General features: G+C 48.9%; 1 protein-coding gene and 1 long non-coding RNA gene across 2 annotated transcripts; both read left to right on the top strand.

Annotated features, from left to right (window-relative positions):
• The first annotated feature begins 4410 nt into the window (after nucleotides 1–4410).
• LOC148115969 (uncharacterized) lies at nucleotides 4411–10628 on the top strand. Its single transcript, XM_087884600.1, has 2 exons — nucleotides 4411–5838; nucleotides 9340–10628. The coding sequence occupies exons 1-2, from the start codon at nucleotides 4641–4643 to the stop codon at nucleotides 9354–9356; spliced, it is 1215 nt and encodes a 404-aa protein (XP_087740726.1). The 5' UTR covers nucleotides 4411–4640; the 3' UTR covers nucleotides 9357–10628.
• A 4091-nt stretch (nucleotides 10629–14719) lies between these two features.
• LOC148115970 (uncharacterized) lies at nucleotides 14720–19114 on the top strand. Its single transcript, XR_015731816.1, has 2 exons — nucleotides 14720–15880; nucleotides 17014–19114. It is a non-coding gene; the product is annotated as an uncharacterized LOC148115970 (long non-coding RNA).
• Nucleotides 19115–21670: the final 2556 nt, after the last annotated feature.

The following is a 21670-nucleotide window of genomic DNA, read 5'->3' on the forward strand; positions in this document are numbered from 1 at the left end:
TCCCCCCCCCTCATGCCGAGCTGAGCCGCACAATCATCAGAGGCTTTTTTTTTTTTTACTTTTAAAAGCATTTTTTCTACAACCTCTTCTGAAGAAAAATGCTTTTAAAAGTAAAAAAAAAAAAAAAAGCCTCTGATGATTGTGCGGCTCAGCTGGGATCGTCAAAGGCTTTTAAAAGAAAAAAACCCTTTTTTTCTTTTAAATGCCTCTGACGATCCAAGCTGAATCGCCTGATCGTCAGAGCCTTTTGAAAGCATTTTTAACAACCTCTTCATAGAAAAAATGGCTTTAAAAGTTTTTTTTAAAAAATTGGCCACGCCCACCCAGTCACATTACACCCACCACCACCAAGCCACGCCCACAGAACCGGTAGTAACAGATTTTAGATTTCACCACTGGGAGAAACAGTTTCTGATTAGAATGGAAGTGCTCTCCAGGGCTGCCAGCACAGATGCTGAGTTCTCTTAATTTAAGGGGGCGCTGAACAGAGGACGCATCTCCCCACTTGCAGGAGCCTCCATGCTGGGGCTTCATTTGGAGGACATCCCTGCCCTCCCCAGTCCATCCTTTCTGCAGAGAAAGGGATGATTTTGGTTGTTAAAAACTTCCTGAGTGACACCCCCCCCCCAACTTGTCCTGATGCATGACAATTAAAACAACAACAGTACTTTTCAGTTTCGTTTCTCACAAAGACTATCCACTTGCTCTCCAGTCTCACTTTCCCCTCCCCTGGTCCAATCTGCTATCAGGAATAATTTGGGGTTCCAACTCGAGCTGGGGCTGCGCAAGAATAAATAAAAATGGAATCCAGGCAGCTGTAAGGAAAGAAGAAATATTTATCCCTAAAAGCAAAAGAGTTTCTTTTAGGAGCAACTGCAGAGAAATGGGACACAGCCACACAGTTTTTATGGGGGCTGCTTGTCTGGGATGTGGAAATGGCTACCTGCTGATTCTAAGGTGACACTTGAGGTGGGTGTGTAGCTATGTTTATTCTTGTGAACATAGAGTTCCTCCGGGAGACCTAACTTACTTAACTCTGTGTTTGCAGACCTTATCCTTTGATATGTGGATTAGGTCTGGGTCATTTATTTGGGGGTTTGAGGAAGTTTGCTAATTTTACTTGATTAACGTAGTTTCAGCTTGACTTATCAATTATCTAGCGGAGATGCTGATTCTCAGACCATTGTGGATTCCGTTAATATTTTAAGGGAAAATGGAAACGGTATAAAGAATAAAATATATCTGGATATATCAAACTTCTCACACTTCTTTTTAGGAAGTAGATCTGCATGGTGTTGTGTACACGTCTCTGTTGATACATTTATAAAGGGACCTAAAACAGAAGAAGCAAATTTAAATCGAATGCCAGATTTAAATGAAGTACCAAACTTTCTTAAATGGGGCTCAGCGAAGCAGGAGGGAAGCAAAAAGCAAGGGAGGGAGGGAGAGAGGGGGCGGGAGAGATCCCTTTCCTCTTCTTCCTTCCCAGATCTCAGACCTTACCAGAAACTCACCGTAGCAGCTTTCCGGCCCCAAGGACCCCAACGCCGCCCCCAGGACCCAGAGGGGCACCCGAGGCAGCGGCATCGCCCTTCCAAACTGCGCGCCTTGGCACCTGCGACCAGAGCCACCTGCGCTCCTCCAATGGCAGCGCCGCTCTCGGCCCTTGTCCCGCCCCTTCTGAGTTCTCCGTCAAATCAAAGTCTTCGGGTCCGCGAAGGAAGATTAAAATCAGTGCTGCTCCTTTCCTGGAGGAAGGGGGGGGGGGGTCCTATCCAACAACATGCAGGGAACCCCTTCAAATTTTTATTTATTTATTTTTATTTATTATTCATATTTCCATGCCGCCCACTCTCCGAAGACTCTGGGCGGCTTACACCAAAGACAGTATACTAAATAGGATATTGCCCCCAACAATCTGGGTCCTCATTTTACCCACCTCGGAAGGATGGAAGGCTGAGTCAACCTTGAGCCGGTGAGATTTGATCCGCTGATCTGCTGAATTAGCAGTCAGCTGAAGTAGCTACAGTACTGCACTCTAACCACTGCGCCACCTCGGTTCGATTCTCCCCAGCCAAGTTGAGCACCCAAACGATCTGGTCTTCCTGGTTGTGTGAACGCAGCCTCCATGACTCCCACCACATGCTGGCTGTTTCTTCTTGCGAAGCCCCTCCGAGAGACCCCCGTCCCACAGGGGATCTTCCGGCGGGATCTGGTTGTAGCTTCCAGCTGCTGTTTTCCTTCTCAATTTCTTTCAGAACTCCGGAGACCTTCACCCGTCATTTTAGGGGGGCGGAAAATAGGGGTTTTTTTCTCATTGGATCTTCAGGGGTAACGAAGTCCCTGTTTCTTGGCAACAGAATTACCTTTTCACTCTATTATTGCGATCTTTTCTTCTCCTGATCTGGTCTTCTCCCACTTTTTCCAGCGAACACAGAGAACAGTGGCTAATACTGTTGGGAGGCGATGAGAGTTGGAGCGAAGAGTATTTCTGTCTATGCAAATCATTTCATGCTGTGGGAAGATGGGGGGGAAAGCGGGGGGGGGGAGAGAGATAGAGAAACCGAGGTTTATCCCCCTACTTTTCCTGGAAGCCCTTAGGAGAAACGGCAGGTGTGTTTCAGCAACTGTGAAAAAGAGGTGATCTTAAGGCAGATGCTCGCTGGCCCTTGGAAAGAAGCCCTCCAAGCATGGTTGGGTGCCAGGGAGGGGGGGGGGTCCTTCCAAAGCCCTTTACAGCGCAGCTCCGTGTTTTGAATGGGGCACAGCCCCCACAATGGCACCCCCTTCCTTCAGGATCTCCTTATAAAAGGCATTTCTTTCCGTTTTGTCCACACAAGAACCCTGCGAGGTAGGCTGAGCTGAGAAATGAGAGAGAACTTCAGGGTCGGTGTGCCCAGGCCATGCAGCACCTGACAGGCATCCCCTGGGCCTGGAATCAAAACCTGCTTGAAGACTGAGAGATCCTGGAGGAAGAGGAGCGCCCAGGTAGAATTGGATCCCTCTCTGTTATGGAATGATGAGACCAAACAATATTCCTGGTCAGCCAGAGACAGTTTATTGCACAGTTTCAGAATCAGATTTGTATCTGCAATTCTGAACCAAGAAGAGCTCTGATACAACTGCTTTTATACATATCCAAGACAAAGGATTTTGTGAGCACAGCCGTTTTCCATATACGGTTAACATACATTTGTTACATGATAATTGATACTTTCTAAATTACTAAATTCCTACATTATTTTTTAGTTCATAAGATTATCTTAGCTAAACAACCTTCCTCAGTTCTGTGATTGCTGATACTTAGATTCATGGCTGCTTTGGATAATAAGTAACTTTTGTTTCATATGGATGTCCTTGCATTTTTGACAACTAGGCCCCTCAGAAGATATATATTACCAAGAATGGAATTTAGCTGATTTAGTGTAATCTCTAAACAAGCACATTTCTTTCTTATAATAATGTGAATAAAGAGGGTCCTTCAGTGTTCATATAGCTGACCCTGTACTATTCCTACATCATTCACATTATCTCCACCTTCTGGGAAGGAAAAAAAATTTTTGGCACCTGGACAGACTCTCTCCCTCCCCCCCCCCTGCGAAAAGCAGCAAAAATTATCGAGTCCCTTTGGTGCTAATGAAAGAATTATCGATATATTCGGAGTCCCTCCCCCCAATAATTATATTTTATTTCGAAAGTTAAAATGCAAAATCCAAAACGAAAGGAAACAAGAACAAAAAGAAATGTAGATATAAAAAAAGAACAGACACCACATAGATACCCCCCAATTTTATACTGAGAAGTATTTTTCAGCAATCGAAGTTTGGGGCTCCCCCCCCTTTTTTTTCAAAACAGCTCCAATTCGACCTGCCAAACTCTCTCCTGTAGAAAAAAAAGGATCGATCCATTTGTCCTGACGTAGGATTCTTTTCAAGGGTGGGGGGTGGGGGGTGGCTGAAGGAAGGAGATCCCTTCCCCGTCACTCCCGCCGGGCACGGCCAAAGCCTGAAGGTCCGGACCCTCCCCGCTCGCTCTCTCCGGTCTCCTCTCCGTCTTTGCTTGGAGCCTCCCCGCAACTCCGACGCCCAGCCCGGCGCTGCTTCCCTCCTTGCCCGAGCTGGGGGTGGGGGGGGAGCGGTTTTCTCCCTCTGCAGCCTCCGCCTCCACACCGAGGCCGCAGGGCAAGAACCGGGAGCCCCGGAGCGCCTGCCTGGTTGCTGCGCCTTCCTTTGGGTTCCCTCCGGAGAAAAGGCGGACCTTGCAAATATGTTAATAGGGAGCGAAGCCAAGGCTTCACTCAGGTCCGCCTTCCAAGCGGGAAAACAACCTTACTAAGGTTGCTTTCCCGCTTGGAAGGCGGACCTGAGTGAATCATTGGTTCACACGAAAGGCGGGAAAATGGAGCAACCTCACTGGTTAGAATGCCAGGCAAAGAGCCCGCTGAACCAATCGACTCAGTGAAGAGCTGGAGTCCCCAGACGGAGTCCCGCCTCTTCAGTCCGTCCTCCATTTAACGCTGGCAAGGAAGGTGGGATGCAAAGAGGAAAAAGGACAGAGGAGCTGAGCTGAGCCGGGCATCCACACGGCATCGGCCATCATTGCAGCAAGTTGAGAATTTGCATCGGCTTTTTTCCCCCAAAATGACCACGCTCGCCCCACCAGCTCCATTCAGCCCAGCTAGGGAGAGTTGGAAATCATATATGCTGCGATTCAATGGCTTCCTGGAAGCAAATGATCTATCGGCTCTGCCGGACAATAGGAAGAGGGCGTTTTTCCTATGCCACTGCGGACCCGAAGTCTTCGAGATGGCTCAAGCGCTCTCGGAACCAGCCGAGGTGCAGAAGGTACCGTGGGCAACGCTCCAGGAAACGCTACGAGCCCATTATGCACCCGTACCGTCAAGGATGGTGAGCAGATTTGAATTTTGGCGCAGGAGTCAAGAGGAAGGGGAGACGGTCGATCAATACGTCGCCGCACTACGAAAAGCCGCAGCTCATTGCGAGTACAGAAATCCAGAGGAAGCGATGCTAGAGAGGCTTGTTTTGGGATTGAGGGACCGCAGACTGCAGAGAAGATTACTGGCAAAGCCTAACCTCACGTTTAAAATGGTGCTCGAAGAAGCCAGAGCAAACGAAGACTCAACAGATGAGGGCGATGAAATCCAGCATTTCGAAAGAAAGACGGGAAATCTGGAGACGGGAGAAAGGCCGCCTTTTTGTGCCAGATGCGGGGGCGATCACCCCAAAGCGGGCTGCAGATTCCAAGATGCCATTTGCCAAAGATGCGAGCGGAAGGGGCACATAGCGAGGGCTTGCCGTGCCAGCCAACCTGCCCTGCGCCGCCAGCGGCAGCCTGCAACACAAATGGGCTTCCGAAAAGCGCAGTTTCCAAAGCCCAAGAGAAGAGAAACACCCCAAACGACCATAGGGTACATCAGCGCACATCCCTGCGAGCATCCCTTAAAGAAAATCCACGTCACCGTTCTCATCGAAGGGTCTCCGTGCGACATGGAGGTGGTCACGAGTTCGTGCATGACCATCGTGTCCTGGAAAACCATAAAGGTGGCGGTTCCGGAACTGGCAAAGAAACAATTGACGCCTCAGAAGGTACTTTTAAAGACCTATCAAGGATACCACATCCCCGTCATAGGGAGGGGATCCTTCCAAGTGAAATTCAATGATTTTGACGGACCTTTGCAGTTGACGGTGGTGAAAGAGGACCGGCCAAGCCTGCTTGGACTGGAATGGTTCAACGCTCTGGGTTTAGGACTGTCCTTCCAAGATGACAGCATCAAGGAGCTGACCAAGGAATTCGCGGACGTCTTCAACGGGAGTTTGGGCAAGTACATGGGGAAACCCATCTCTTTCACCCTAGACCCCAAAGTCGTCCCCACCTGAATGAAACGTTGGGGAGGGTCCCTTTTGCTCTCCGGCCCCAGATAGACCATCAATTTTAACAGGAAGGGACCTTGCAGGTCATCTAGTCCAACCCCCTGCCCAAGCAGAAGATCCTACATCTGCCTCTACCTAGGATCAAACTCACAACCTCCTGATTGTGAGGCAAGAGCTCCGCCTTTAGGCCACATCATTCCCCGGGGGGTTCTGGAGCCGGTTGATCACGCTAAATGGGAGGCCTCAATAAGGCATTACAACAGAGTGCCTACCCTGTGCCAGTCGTTCAGCATTTATTGCACTCCTTAGGAAAGGGCAAAACTTTTGCAAAACTCGATTTAGCTCAAGCATATCAGCAACTGCCAGTGGACGATGCTACTATTGCAGTGGTTCTCAACCTTCCTAATGCCGCGAGCCATTAATACAGTTCCTCATGTTGTGGTGACCCCCAACCAGGGGTGGGTTTTAAATTTTTTTACTATCGGTTCTGTGGGCGTGGCTTATTTTGTGGGCGTGGCTTGGAGGTCATGTGACTGGGTGGGCGTGGCTAGCTGGTCATGTGACCGGGTGGCCATGGCTATGTGTATAGGGACTACTCAGAGGGCTGAAAAAAGTCATTTCTGACAGGTCCTCGCACTTTTGACTGGTCCTCACACTTATGACCATCCTCACATTTATGCCAGTGCAGCATTCTTAACAACCATGTCACTCATTTCACAACTGCTTCTCTTCACCATGGTGATAAGATAGGGCAAAAAATGTAAAATGTGAGGACAGTTGTAAATTTGAGGACTGGTCAAAAGTGCGAGGACCAGTCAAAAATAACTTTTTCAGCCCTCTGAGTAGTCCCTGTGCACAAAAGGACTACCCAGAGGGCTGAAAAAAGTGATTTCTGACAGGTCCTCGCACTTTTGACCGGTCTTCGCATTTATGACTGGTCACCATGCCCATTGTAGCATTCTTAACAACTGTGTCACTCATTTCACAACTGCTTCTCTTCACTATGGTGACAAGATAGGGCAAAAACGTAAAATGTGAGGACAGTCGTAAGTTCGAGGACTGGTCAAAAGTGTGGGGACCAGTCAAAAATAACTCTTTCAGCCCTCTGAGTAGTCCATATGCATAAAAGGATACAGCAATAGAGAGGGAGGAAGGAAGGGAAGGGAAATTAGAGTAGGAGTGAGGGTAACAGAGGGAGGAAGAGAGGAGGAGAAGGAGAAAGGAAGAGGAAGTAGGAAGGAGAAGAAGGGGGGGGAAGAGAAAGTAAGAAGGAAAGAAAAAAGAGAGGTGGTAGGTTTGAGGAGAAAGATTGCTGTACAATAAAAAAGATGAAAGGGAAGAAAACCAACCCGAAACAAATATAAAGATATTAAGATAAAGAATGAATTGTTAAACTTTAAAGAATAAAAGAGAACAAATATGAATAAATAGCAATAATTAGAAACACACATACAAACATACAATATATTTTCTTTGAACAGAGTATTTGGCCGGTTCACAAATTTAACGAGTGTTTAGTTATTTCAATTAAATTTACATTTCTATATTTTCTTTTTGCCATATTTATTCCTCATCTACTTTTTTAAAAAACCAATATTACCCTTCATCCTCATCTCTAATCTTAATCAAATTCAATTTTTCCCTTCTATTCTATAATATACCCCTTCCCATTGTCATCTATTTTTATATCCATCCTCACATTGGTTAATTATGTAATTATGTAATACAGTTGTTTAATACAAATTCAACATTTTAATATAAATCAATTAGTTATATAACTTTCTTTTTTGTATATCAATCAATATGAACATGAATATTCCAATTATTTCCATGCAATCCAATTTCTTACAAATCAATTAATTATATTTACCAATAATAATAAACCAAATAATTTCCCCCATATATTCCTCCAAACCACAACTTAACCATTTCTGCTTTCAACACAATATACAATTAATAGTATCTCAATTATTACAATTCCCTAGTTAAATAGAGCTTTTTTTCTTTTGTGTTTTAAAATCTTGAACCTCCTCTTTTGCCCTAAATTTCCCATTGTTGCAGTTTTGCACCTACCTTTTTTGGTGAGGAAAAAGAAAAAGAAATAGAAATCTCTCTCTGCCTCATTTTGTCACGTTGCAGCAAAGACCCTGCTTTACTTTCAGTTTCGTTTTTTCAGCATAGCTAGGGGGAAAAAAATCTGCTCCTCTCTTTGCAGCTAGCAACAGAGCCCTCCGCAAAACAGCTGAGAGCAAATCAGCTGAGAGTCCAGAGTCTGATCAAATCAATTTATGGTAATTAACCTATGCTAAAGCTGAAAGGGGCTGTTCTTTTCTATTTTTGCAGGCACCGGTCTTCTCGTTTGTTTTCTTTTAACACTGATCAGTTGTAGTGTGGCCCTTTGAAGCCCCGCGGCAAGAATTTAAATGGTTTGTTCCCTCTAGCCATCAGCTGGGACTCAGGAGGCAGCAATAGATTGGGAGTGGGCGGGGTAGGCGAACGGTGATCCAACAGAGGCAGAGGGTGAGGGTGAGTGAAGACATGGGGGGGGCGAGAGAGGGCTTTGGCGACCCCTGTGAAATGGCCGTTCGACCCCCAAAGGGGTCGCGACCCCCAGGTTAAGAACCGCTGCACTATTGTAACACACAGAGGGGCATTTAAATGCCGCCAGCTGCAATTTGGTGTAAGCGTGGCACCAGGGCTCTTTCAAAGTATAATGCAGGGGTCCTCAAACTTGGCCGCTTTAAGACTTGTGGACTTCAACTCCCAGAATTCTCCAGCCAGCATTTGCATAGCTGGCTGGAGAATTCTGGGAGTTGAAGTCCACAAGTCTTAAAGCGGCCAAGTTTGAAGACCTCTGGTATAATGGAACGTCTCCTACAGGGCATTCCGGGGTTGGTGTCTTACTTTGATGATGTTCTCGTGTTAAAGAAGATCTCATCCACCCACTAAGGAGAGTCCTGAGTCGGTTTCGAGAAGCCCGGACTTTAGGTTAAAAAAGGAAAAATGCCAGATAGCCATGCCACAAGTCGAATTTCTGGGATATTTAATTGACGGCTCAGGGATACACCCAGAGGTGGGTTTCAGCAGGTTTAGACCAGTTCTGCAGAACCGGTAGTGAGAATTTTGAGTAGTTCAGAGAACCGGTAGTAAAAATTCTGACTGACCCCGCCCCCATCTATTCTCTGCCTCCCAAGTCCCAGCAGATTGGGAAGAAATGGGATTTTGCGGTAACCTTCCCCTGGAGTGGGGTGGGAATGGAGATTTTACAGTATCCTTCCCCTGCCACACCCACAGAACCGGTAGTAAAAAAAATTGAAACCCACCCCCGGATACATCCTACCAAAAGCCAAACGTCAAGGCCATACAGGAAGCCCCCACCCCAAAGAATCAGACAGAACTCCAGGCATTTCTAGGCCCATTAAACTTTTATCGTATTTTTCTGCCACAGAAGGCGACAGTAGCTGAGCCGCCACACCGACTGCTAGAAAAGAAGGCGAAGTGGACCTGGGGACGGAAGGAAGCCACTGCCTTTTCTGCAGTAAAGAAACTATTATCGTCCCATAGCATCCTTGCACAATATAATGAGACTCTGCCCCGCCTCTCTTAACCCTCGTTGGGGCGGTCATCAGCCACCGGATGCCAAATGACAGTCCTTGCCTCCCTCTCTCGTCTCCGGCCATCGGCTCCTTCTTCGGTCCTGGACAGCAGACTCCGCCAAGGCAGCCCTGCGACCATTCGGTCTCCGGGAGCCTCGCCTCTCACCCTCAGCCCAGGAAGGGTACTTCTCACCTCTGCCTACCTCACAGGATTGTTGGGGGGGGGGCAAGAATCAGAAGAAATGTGTTGTTGTTTTTTTACAATCTGAAGTGCCTGGAAGACCTGATGCGTTGTGGGGGGGGGAGTGCGGGGTGCAGCAGAGTGTTTGTAGGTGGGGGGCAGGCCCCTAAGAAAAGGCTGTTGTTTTCTTTGATGCCCCACTCAGAGCATGAAGAAGTTTTGGGGAAAGTCAGGGGGCTTTGGACTGAAATCCCCTCCCCCTCACAGACAGACAGAATTATACAGCTGCCATTTCGCCAGGGTGTTTCCAGGAGGGACACCCTTTCTTTCTCGGTGGGGAATTCTGGGGGCAGGTGTGGTCCACCTGGCTGAAAGTTGCCAAGGATGAGAAGCACCGCACTAGAGCAGGAGTCTCCAACCTTGGCAACTTTAAGACTATTCCTTGGCTGAGGAATTCTGGGAGTTGAAGTCCACAAGTCTTAAAGTTGCCAAGGTTGGAGACCCCTGCTCTAGTCAGTGTCCAGGGGCAACCAGCAGCCTAAGAGCTTTGAAGAGTTCTTCAGGTCCAACATCTTGTTTTTCTTTTTAAAGTCTCAGGTCTGAATGATTAGCAAATTCCAGCTTGTCATGATAAATACCAGGGTGGATTTGATTTAAATCGAGTTGATTTAAATCATGATTTAAATCACTACTAAAAAGGCTTGATTTAAATCAACCCAATTTAAATCATAATTTTTAAAGAGCAACTGTCATCTCTGCTACTCCTTTGACCCATTGTTGACTCACCGATAGTCCCAGTGTTGCAGAATATACAGCCTCGTGCTACATAACTAAGCTCCATTTCATGCTGAATAAACTAAATTATTTATGTATCTTAAATAGAAAACTATTTTACGATAGATTTTTACCCCAAAAGTTTTTTATTAAAATAAATTCAATTTTTTTGATTTTTTTAAAAAAGTCATTGATTTTTATCCACCCATCCAAAGGAAAGAAGAAAAACCATATAGAGACATACAGAAAGGAAAAATACAACAAGGAAGTGTACATATTTAGTCATGCTTATTTTGAACATATTTTGTAAAAACAAGTCTTACGTTTCATTATATTTGTCCCTACAAGTCTACGCATGCAGACCATCCACTCACCTGTCTCACCTGTCGAGTGCTATCAGGCCCTCCACCCATTGCGTGAAAGGCCCCATTTATCTTTTCAAAGCTGCGATATCCATCATCTCCGTAAAGGCCCAGGGGAGAAGGGATGATTTTGTGGGAGGGGCAAGTGCGCTTGTGCGGGAGGGCCCGCAATGTTTGTGGCCATGCTCACGCGAGTGGGGCCACATGCAGACGCCTGTCCCGCCCCGTGGGCCACGACCCAGTTTCACAGGTTGGGAACCCTGTTCTAGTCCAACCGGAGCAGGAGAACCTGTGCCTTCCAGACAAGTAGCTGCCCAGTCTCTTCTGAAAAACCTCCAGGGATGAATCCCCCACAACCTCTGAAGGCCAGCTGTCCCACTGGTTAATTGACCTCTGTTAGGAAGTGGGGTTGAGGGGTACCCCGGACCGTGAACCAGCTCATGAGCAAACACAGTGAGACTGAAATAAATTTGACAGAGGCGTCTTGTGTAAAAATATAATTTACTTTAAAACATTTAAAAAGCACTATGTCTTTAAGAAAGCACATTAAAAACAAAGTCTTATCTTGGTTATGTGAAGCGAGGCTATCTCCCTAGATTCCTCTCCACAATACCGAAACAGTTCACAAGAGAATAAAGCTAACATGAAGATAAGCAGCTTCGGTGTCGATACATCATCGAGGCAGTAGAAGGGCAGCAGCACAAACTTCACAGTTAAAAGTCACCTGAAGTAAAAACAGTTCAAACAGCAAACGTAGCTTGAAGTGTGTGGGAGGAAGAATGTCCAGCAACAGCAGTCCCAATAAATAGCTTGCATGCTTCAAAACAGCAAAAGGCAAGCATCCGTAGGAGTTTCTCTGCAACAGCGTCTGGAGTCCTTATCTGTGCTTCTCCTCCCATCTGCGACGTTGCACTGAGCTCTGCTTGCAGCTTCCAGCAAGGGCTCTTGCATCTAGGCCTAAAACAGCGTTTAGGTCCAAGTAGCAAGCAAAAAGGTCCTTGCTTATATGGGGAGTTAACCTGCAATTAACTAGGGTGGGGAAGGCTTGCAGGTAATTGCAAACAGGAGATGGCTTGATTGAAACCATACTGTTTGTGAGTAGGCAGGTAGCCACAGCAATCCTGGAAACACTCGTGACAACCTGACTGTTAGGAAGTTTTTCCTTAATTCCAGGCTGCTTCTCTCCTTGATTAGTTTCCATCCCTTGTTTCTTATCCTGCCTTCTGGTGCTTTGGGAAATAAATTGACGCCCGTCTTCTTGGCGGCAGCCCCTCAATCCTGCTCCCACGTCCCCCTCCTCCTCCTTTTCTCTAGGCTGGCATGAAGGGCTAGCTTTCCCCGTTCCGGGTACCAAGAAGGCTGCGGCCAGACTCGGGTGGCAAAACCCGAGGCTGCCACCCTAGAATCGAGGTGGGACGTGAAGGGCGGAGTGGGGGAAACTGAAGGGCGGCAACGATGCCAACGCTCCAGAGCTCCTGGTCCTTCCTCTGTGATGGCGGCCTCGGGAAGTCCGTAGCGCGGTCAAGAAGGGAGGCAGCAGTCTGGCAGGTGGAGCGCGGAGAAAGTGAGCCTGGATCCTGGAGAGAGCGAGTGCGAGTGATCCGCCAGGAGTTTGGGTCCCTCTTTTTTTTTTTTTAATTTGATTTATATGCCGCCCTTCTCCGGAGACTCAGGGCGGCTTACAATGCACTAAGCAATAGCCTTCATACTTTTGTATATTTTATACAAAGTCAGCTTATTGCCCCCACAAACTGGGTCCTCATTTCACCTACCTTAGAAAGGATGGAGGGCTGAGTCAACCTTGAGCCTTGGAGAGATTCGAACCAGCAGTAATTGCAGGCAGCTGTGTTAATAACAGGGTGCTTTAGACCACTGTACTACCAAGGCTCTTCAACCTTTGGCCGCGCCCGGCGGGGGGGACGGGACACGCGCAGGATCCTTTCACTCCCCCTCCCCCTTTTCTTCAGGAATCCTTCCTCTGATTATAAACACAAGAATGCACCTTCATTAACCAACGGAGCTGAAAACTGATGATTCCCCCACTTGCTCCCTCCCAAGGGAAGAGGCTGCGGAGGGATCCAGTCTCTTTGGCCTTTGGAGGAGGATCGAGGGGGGAATCTGGCCTCACTCCGGGCGATCTTCCTCCAGGGCCCTGGAAGGCGTGCACCGCTTTCTCTCCCGCAGACTCTGGACCCGACGGCAGACTTCAGCCCAGCTCGGAGGGAGGGAGGGAGGGGCTGTCCTTGGTGATCCTTTCAGTCGCTGGATGCAACCGGGGGGCTCCGCTTACAGGCAGGGCCGGATTTTCCTATAGGCTAACTAGGCTTCAGCCTAGGGCCTCAAGATCAAGAGGGGCCTACATTCAAATTGTTAGCAAAATTAAAATGACACTTTCACTATAGGTGAAAGGGCCTCATAAGTGGAATAGCCTAGGGCCTCTTTTCATCTAAATCCGGCCCTGCTTACAGGTGCCAAAGGCCTCCCTATTCGGAGGGCGATGCCGCTGCACCAGGGACCCCTCCTGTCCCTCGCGGCGGCGCTGAGGCCTCTCGTGCTGGGAGGCTTTTGCGGTGAGTTTCTGGGAGCGAGGAAAGAGGGAAGGGGGGGGGGTCCTGGCTTGGATCCTTCTCTCTTCCTCTCCCTCCTTCCCCAGCTCTTTTCCCAGAAGGAAACCCTTCCTTCCTTCCTCCCTTGGCGTTAAGCTGAGCCTCCTTTAAAGACCTCCGTGCTCGATCTGTAATCAATTTGCGTTTCTATTAATGAGAAAATAGAAAAGAGACTGAAAGTGAAAAGAGACAGTGCAGAGTTCAGACATGTTGCCCTCCCCCTCCTCCCCTTCTCTTCCCCTCTCCTCCTTCCTCCTCCCTCTCCTTTCCCTCCCTTTCCCTCCTCTTCTCTCCCTCCTCCCCTTCTCCTTCTCTTCCCCACCCCCTCCCCCTTCTCCTTTCCCTCCTCCCCTTCTCCTTCTCTTCCCCTCATTCCTTTCCCTCCCTCTTCTCCTTTCCCTCCTCCCCTTCTCTTCCCCTTCCCTCCTTCCTCCCCCTCTCCTTTCCCTCCCTTTCCCTCCTCTCCTTTCCCTCCTCCCCTTCTCCTTCTCTTCCCCTCTCCCTCCTCTTCTTTCCCTCCTCCCCTTCTCCTTCTCTTCCCTTCCTTTCCTCCCCCTCTCCTTTCCCTCCTCCCCTTCTCCTTCTCTTCCCCTCATTCCTTTCCCTCCCTCTTCTCCTTTCCCTCCTCCCCTTCTCTTCCCCTTCCCTCCTTCCTCCCCCTCTCCTTTCCCTCCCTTTCCCTCCTCTCCTTTCCCTCCTCCCTTTCTCCTTCTCTTCCCCTCTCCCTCCTCTTCTTTCCCTCCTCCCCTTCTCCTTCTCTTCCCTTCCTTTCCTCCCCCTCTCCTTTCCCTCCTCCCCTTCTCCTTCTCTTCCCCTCATTCCTTTCCCTCCTCCCCTTTTCCTCTCCTCCTTCCTCCCCCACTCCTTTCCCTCCCTCTTCTCCTTTCCCTCCTCCCCTTCTCCTCCTCTTCCCCTTCCCTCCTTCCTCCCCCTCTCCTTTCCCTCCCTTTTCCTCCTCTCCTTTCCCTCCTCCCCTTCTCTTCCCCTCTCCTCCTTTCTCCTCCCTCACCTTTCCCTCCCTTTTCCTCCTCTCCTTTCCCTCCTCCCCTTCTCTTCCCCTCTCCTCCTTTCTCCTCCCTCACCTTTCCCTCCCTTTTCCTCCTCTCCTTTCCCTCCTCCCCTTCTCTTCCCCTCTCCTCCTTTCTCCTCCCTCACCTTTCCCTCCCTTTTCCTCCTCTCCTTTCCCTCCTCCCCTTCTCTTCCCCTCTCCTCCTTTCTCCTCCCTCACCTTTCCCTCCTCTCCTTCTTCTTCTCTTCCCCTCCCCTCCTTCCCCCCTCCTCCTCTTCTCTTCCCCCTCTCCTTTCCCTCCCTTTCTCTCCTCTCCTTTCCCTCCTCCCCTTCTCCTCCCCTTCTCCTCTCCTCCTTCCTACCCCCACTCCTTTCCCTCCCTTTCTCTCCTCTCCTTTCCCTCCTCCCCTTCTCCTCCCCTTCTCCTCTCCTCCTTCCTACCCCCACTCCTTTCCCTCCCTTTCTCTCCTCTCCTTTCCCTCCTCCCCTTCTCCTCCCCTTCTCCTCTCCTCCTTCCTACCCCCACTCCTTTCCCTCCCTTTCCCTCCTCTCCTTTCCATCCTCCCTTCTCCTCCCCTTCTCCTCTCCTCCTTTCTCCCCCTTCCTTTCCCTCCTCCCCTCCTCCTTCTCTTCCCCTCTCCTCCTTCCTTCCCTCTCTTTTCCCTCCCTTTCTCTCCTCTCCTTTCCCTCCTCCCCTTCTCCTCCCCTTCTCCTCTCCTCCTTCCTACCCCCACTCCTTTCCCTCCCTTTCCCTCCTCTCCTTTCCCTCCTCCCTTCTCCTCCCCTTCTCCTCTCCTCCTTTCTCCCCCTTCCTTTCCCTCCTCCCCTTCTCCTCCCCTTCTCCTCTCCTCCTTCCTTCCCCCACTCCTTTCCCTCCCTTTCTCTCCTCTCCTTTCCCTCCTCCCCTCCTCTTCACCTCTCCTCCTTCCCCTCCCTTTCCCTCCTCTCCTTTCCCTCCTCCCCTTCTCCTTCTCTTCCCCTCCCCTCCTTCCGCCCCCACCCGCTCTTTGAATAGGCCAAGGCCCGGCTCTAATAGGGACACAGATAGTTTCAAGCCAATTAGGAAGCCAACGGGGAAGTGACCTGCAGACTTTCTCCGGGTCCTCCCCCCTCCTGCCTGGCATTGGCTGAAGTCCTTGCCATCCAGTTGCCCCCTTATCAACAATTTTTACCTTTGCTTGGAAAGGTCCTCAGTGCACTTGTTAACATGCATGTAAGTAGGACCTACCTGATTTTCCAAGTGGGGTCTGGTCAGACCCACAAACTTCCAGTCTCCCTCAGATCTCCATCTCGGCGAGAAGCATCCCTGTGGTGGTGGAAAGGAGTTGGGGGGGGAACAGGCGCCACGCTGAGAATGAAAGTTTCTGGGGTCTGGGGTCTCTGCAAAAGAGGAGCTTCCCTCAAAACTCCTCTCCCTCGAAAGCAAAGTAGCCGCAGCAGAGAGGAGACAGATCTTGTAAGGTAAGTTGTGGGGAGTGGGGGGGGGAGGGGATGGGGGGATAGGATGCATGTTGCAGACCTGCAGTCATTCCTAAGGGCGAACAACTGTTGTGGTGCTGCAACATTCCTAATTTTGGGACTTGCTCAAAAACACTAGGGGGCGCTTATCTCGTAACTTCAAATGGGTGCTAAATGAATGTTCCTAACCCGGGGATTAGCTGTCCTTCTTGGGAAGCTAGAAAAATGCCTCCCCCCACAATCCCTGTGCTTGGAGGTTGAAAGAGCCCCAAGGAATGGAAAGGTCCAATATCAGGAACCATAATATTTTCTTTGGTTGATTTACTTTTCCAGGAATGGGGTATGAGAGGCAGAGGGAACCGTTTTCGTGTCCTGTGCTTCATGCACTGCCTGGGGTACTGTACTCCTTTCCCCCTGACTTACACACCTCCACAATTTCACATCTGCTGGTGCTGCAACCAACCTCAGAGCCTGAAACCACCAAGAGAGGCTTCTTTGAAGGATGAAAGGGCAACGGATGGAGAGATGGTGCAGATGTTCATCTCCAGAGCTTCTGAGAACAGCCGTGGTTAGTGACTTCGTGGAAGTTAACTACACGGGGGAGGGGGCACAGATGAGGGGCTTCTTCCTGAGGGCTCGGGAAGTCCCACCCTGGGCCTCTGCCTCCTCCTTTCCCCTCCCCATAGCATCCTTCCACAAGCAGGACATCCAGAGTCCGTTGAGAGTTCCTGTGGACCACGTTGAGCCAGGATGTCTGAGGAGATGCTCAATCATCCAGCTCATGGTGGTCCCAAAGGTGATTTTTCAAAAGGCAACTGGATTTTCTTGGGGTTTTTCTTTGAAAACATTTCTCATCCAAGAGTTGAGAACTGGAGAACTGATGAAGTTTCTTGGATGAGAAGTGAAATGTTTTTAAGGAAAAGACCAAGAAAATCCAGGTCTTTTAGAAAAAGCACCTTTGGGTTGACCCAGGATCCTCCAGGGAAGAGCCAGAAATCTTTCTCTTCTTTCGCTGCTTCCTTCATGCCTGTCTAGGTTGTGGCAGAGGTGATGATGAAGAGGAAAGTAAAGGGAGGAGAGAAAATGCACATTCTCTCAGACAAACGGGTGCGTTCACTTCCTCATTTTTCTCTCAGTCATCCTGTGCAGTACAGAGGCCCCAGAGGGCACAGCCAAGAAATGACACCTCAAAGAAGACAAGTGATTTCCAAGATCCTTTCTCCGTGGATGCTGCGCTCTGTTCCTCCATTTTCTCTCACTCCCTGCATTGACTCCGTCTGGAAAACTATTCCGCAGAGGAGCTCAACCTTCCATACTCTTCAAGGTCCCTCCTGGAAGTTGCAAAAATGCAGAGAAACAAATGTAACAAAATGGAGGCAGCACCCTCCTTCCTCCTTGTTTTGGACATCATCTGGGCCAAACTCGGTTCATCTCTTAGCTGAATCCTGTTAGCCCCAAATCTGAATTCTGATCACATGATTGTGGAGATGTGGCAATGGTCGTAAGTATGAAAACTGATCATGTCCCCTTTTCAGTATCATTGTAACTGCAAACAGTCACTAAACGAGGATTGTAAATCGAAGATTACCTGTCGAAGGGTGGCCTCTATTTTAGCAGAGGCGGGCCCGGCACCTCATCTCTCCCGAAGAAAAAGAACGAAGAACAATTCCCTCCGTTCCTTGGTCCAGGCGGGAGAAGGCCGCGGTGAGGCTCTCTCAGAGCACAACTGGGGGCTAGTGTTGCCGTGGTGCAAGCTGCTGTGGGGGAGGGAGATGAAGGCTGTGGGTGGGGTTTGGGTGGCAAAGAGGCAGGGGCTCCATGATTCTGGGTATTTATCCTGCAGCGTCGGCCTCAGCATGGAGGTGTGGGGAGGGCAGAGCTCTTGTGGACCTGCCATGCTGATACTTATGTCAGCGTTCCAATTTATGATTTTCCCCAGCGCTGACATGAATGAGAGAAAGAGAAGCCTTGCTTTAATGCTGAGATGAACTTCCACTTAGTTTCCTGCTCCTTGGTAGATAACGTTACTTAGGTGATAGAGGGAGGGGGGAATTCCTGTGACTGGAAAGGGCTTGGGATGGAGAGATGGATCTGCACAATGGCCAATGAGACATTGGGGAATAAAGAGCGGAAAGGGAGGAGTTGGGAAGGAGATGCCAGTTCTGACTGCACCAAGAGTTCAGGAATGATGTAGTTAATTCTTAAATAAAGAAAAGGTTCATCAAAGACTTTGCGTTTGAGAATGAAGTTTATTTGAGATAACACCGAATCCTGACAACTTACACTTACACTTGGGAAGGAACTTACACACAGGAAGAAATCCCCCCTTCCTGACTGAGTACCAGCCTCCTGCAGCCTCCTTCCAAGGGCCAGCTGAGCTACCCCTGGCCTCACCTTTCCTTTCCTTCCATCCATGAGGGGTTTGCCCACCTGTGCTTTCCTGTGGACACTTCCATGAGAGATGTGGGGGGGGAGGCTTTCTTTAAACTGTAAGCTTCCCAAATTTCCCAGCCGTCATTCATTCTTTTCCAGTGTCTCCTTTTCAAGACTCACACCTCACTGCTAAGCAACAATCCGGCATGTCACCTGCCTGGTTTGCGGTACATACCTGTGCAAAGTACACACATATATTATTTTTCTCTCTGACTCTCAGGCTTCCCCTCCGCCTCAGTCAGACAGAACCGTTTGTTCAGACTCTCTGCAATTTAGTTGAGGGAGAAACCACTAGATGGGATGGGGAGTTTATAAGGCCAGGCAATTGTCTCCCAGCCCAGAGGAGAAATTGTGGCTTTAGGGCAATAAAAGGGAAGGAGAAACTGAAGGTCTTCTGCAGCGGAATGGGACTTTTCGGCTCGTACCCTTGGCCCTGCCTTTTCTCTTCTAGGGGTTCGCCTCTGCGTTATTATCCACAAGCGTTTCTCCTCAGCTGGCCCAGCCCCATTCTTTCGCCCCGGCACATGCGCCTCAGCCCCTCCATCCCAGGCCCTTTGCCACAGCCCATTCGCCAAAATACGGTTCACCCCAGGCTTTTGGGCGCACGGGACAGTTCACCGCCAGCCAATCTGCTGGCTGCAAATGCTGGTAGCCAGAAGTCACGGCACAATTGATGCAGGGGCTTGGAGGCTTTGGGGGAGAAGGGAGGGGAGGGGTGGAAGCCCCCCTGTACCTGATCGTGCTTCCCTGACACCGAATGGGAAGAGAAGAGTAGGACAGGGGGAGAAAGAAAAAGAAAGAAAAGGAAGGAAGGAAGGAAGGAAGGAAGGAAGGAAGGAAGGAAGGAAGGAAGGAAGGAAGAGAAAGACAGGAGGGAAGAAGCGCTGGGCTGGGCATTGCAGCTGCAGGGGGGCTCCAAGCAGAGACGGAGGAGGCCGGAGAGAGCAAGCGAGGGCAGTCGGAGAGCCTACAGGGCATCCACGTCCCTCTTGGACCTTCAGGCTTTGGCCGCGCCCTGCGGGAGTGACGGGGTGGGATCTCTTCCCTCACCCCCCTTGAAAAAAGCCTTTCGCCTGAACAAATAGATCAATCACTTGTTTCTGGAAATCAAACTGGTTGGGTAAATAAAAGCAGGAAGAAGTTCATAAATTGTGGAGTTTTGTAAGGGGTGTGTGTGAAGCTATTATTGTTGAAATACACTTATCAACTCTTACCCTCAAAACGACGCTATCGAGCACTGCACACCAGAACAACTAGACACAAGGACAGTTTTTTCCCAAACACCATCACTCTGCTAAACAAGTAATTCCCTCAACACTGTCAAACTATTTACTAAGTCTGTGCTACTATTAATCTTCTCATCGTTCCCACCACCCATCTCCTCCCACTTATGACTGTAACCTTGTTGCTTGTATCCTTACGATTTATATTGATATTGTTTCCTGATTGTTTATTTGTACCCTATGACTATCATTAAGTGTTGTACCTTATGATTCTTGATGAACATATCTTTTCTTTTATGTACATTGAGAGCGTATACACCTAAGACAAATTCCTTGTGTGTCCAATCACCCTTGGCCAATAAAATTCTATTCTATTCTATTCTATTCTATTCTATTCTATTCTATTCTATTCTATTCTATTCTATTCTATTCTATTCTCTATCAGTATTAAACTGGGGGAGGGGCAATCTATGTGTATGTGTTATTTTCTTTTTATGCACATTTTTCATTTTGTTTTGTCCTTGTTCCCTTTTCTTTTGGATTTTGTATTTTAACTTTAAAATATTTTTTTAAAATATTGGGGGGTAAAACCTGAATACGTAAAGAAATCTTTTGTTGGAACCAATGTTTACTTCTTGTAAAAAGGGGGATTTCCCCACCCACAATTCTCTCCCGAAGAAAAAGGCTGTCTAGGTGCCAAGAATTTATTTCCTTTTCTGGAAGAGTTTCTCCTCCTGCAGGATCTGAGTCCTGGAGACAAGCTCCATCTGGTTTAGATTCCAGGCCCAGACCACATCCATCACAGCTCCAGGGGAACCACACCCTCTGAGACGTTTTCTTGGAGGCTGAAGTTCATCCTCAGCCCTAGAACTTCATTGCTCAGCTCAGCCTACCTCACAGGGTTCCTGGGTGGAAAGAAGGAAAGAAAAGCTTTTGATGAGGAGGCCCTGAAGGAAGGGGGGGCGTTGGGGGGGATGTTGGCTGAGTGGGTTCTGTGACGGAGTGTTTGGGGAAAGATCCAGGCCTCTTTCTCCATGAGGCTGAGTGTCATTCAGAACACGGAGCTTGGCTGTAAAGGGCTTAAGAAGGAAATCCCCTCCTCCTCCTGGACTCACAACCACACTTGGAGGGACTTCCGTGTCTTCTTTCCAAGGGCCAGCCTTAAGATTCAATATCAAATCTTTATTGTCAGTGCACAACGTAGGTACAATGAGGTTGGTTGAGCTCCCTCAGTGCACCCTCCCAACACAATACAACTCACAGTGAAGACAGAAAATCTCCAACCCAATAAATCATCTTAACAACCACTCAGTCCTATTGCACCAGTGTGAACATGTTACAGGTTGCGCCGGCCCTGCAAGTCCATCAAACTATGTAGTTATGATGTTATTTCGCATTCAGGAATCTGACAGCCCACGGATAAAAACTGTTCTTCAGCCTGTTTGTGCAGATGGCTATGCTTCTCTATCTCCTTCCCGATGGTAGGAGGGGAAAGAAGTGATGACCAGGGTGAGAATCATCCCTGAGGATTTTCCTCACTCTTCTAAGGCAGCGAGCCCTAGAGATCTCAGCTAGTGGTATCAGGGCAGGGCAGCCCACGATGTTTTTGCTGTGCTCACCACCCTCTGTAACGTTTTTCTATCCACGGCTGTCAAACCGTCATGCCATACCGTAATGCAATAAGTGAGGAGGCTTTCTATTGTGGACCGGTAAAAAGGAGGTCATCAGTTGTTGTTTCACCCTGTTTTTATCGCAAGGCCCTAAGGAAATGGAGTCTCTGTTGGGCCTTCCTGGCCACCTGGATCGTGTTGTTTTTCCAAGTGAGGTCTTCCCTGAGATGGGCTCCCAGGAATTTAAAGGAGGAAACTCTCTCCACACAGCCCCCCTCGATGTAAAGTGGGGCAGATTCCTCTCTCTTCCTCCGGAAATCCAAGACCATCTCCTTGGTCTGGCTGATGTTCAGGTGCAGGTTGTTTTTTAAGCACCATGTGGATAGTTTTTGAACCTCCCCCCTCTACCCTGTTTCGTCTCCCCCTGAGATCTCCTCCCTTCCACACTTGATTCTTTGCACAGCTGCCAAGTCCCCTGCGGGTTTCCAGGAAGGCAGGGAGACAAGTTTTTCTGAGCACCTGGGAGC

This window comes from Pantherophis guttatus, chromosome 2, assembly GCF_059756535.1.
Source record: "Pantherophis guttatus breed Tessera chromosome 2, ASM5975653v1, whole genome shotgun sequence".
NCBI classification, from domain to species: Eukaryota; Metazoa; Chordata; class Lepidosauria; order Squamata; family Colubridae; genus Pantherophis; species Pantherophis guttatus.

Bases quoted from the DNA above. Each gene is read 5' to 3' on its own strand.
- LOC148115969 (XM_087884600.1), top strand. From the start codon at position 4,641: ATGACCACGCTCGCCCCACCAGCTCCATTCAGCCCAGCTAGGGAGAGT.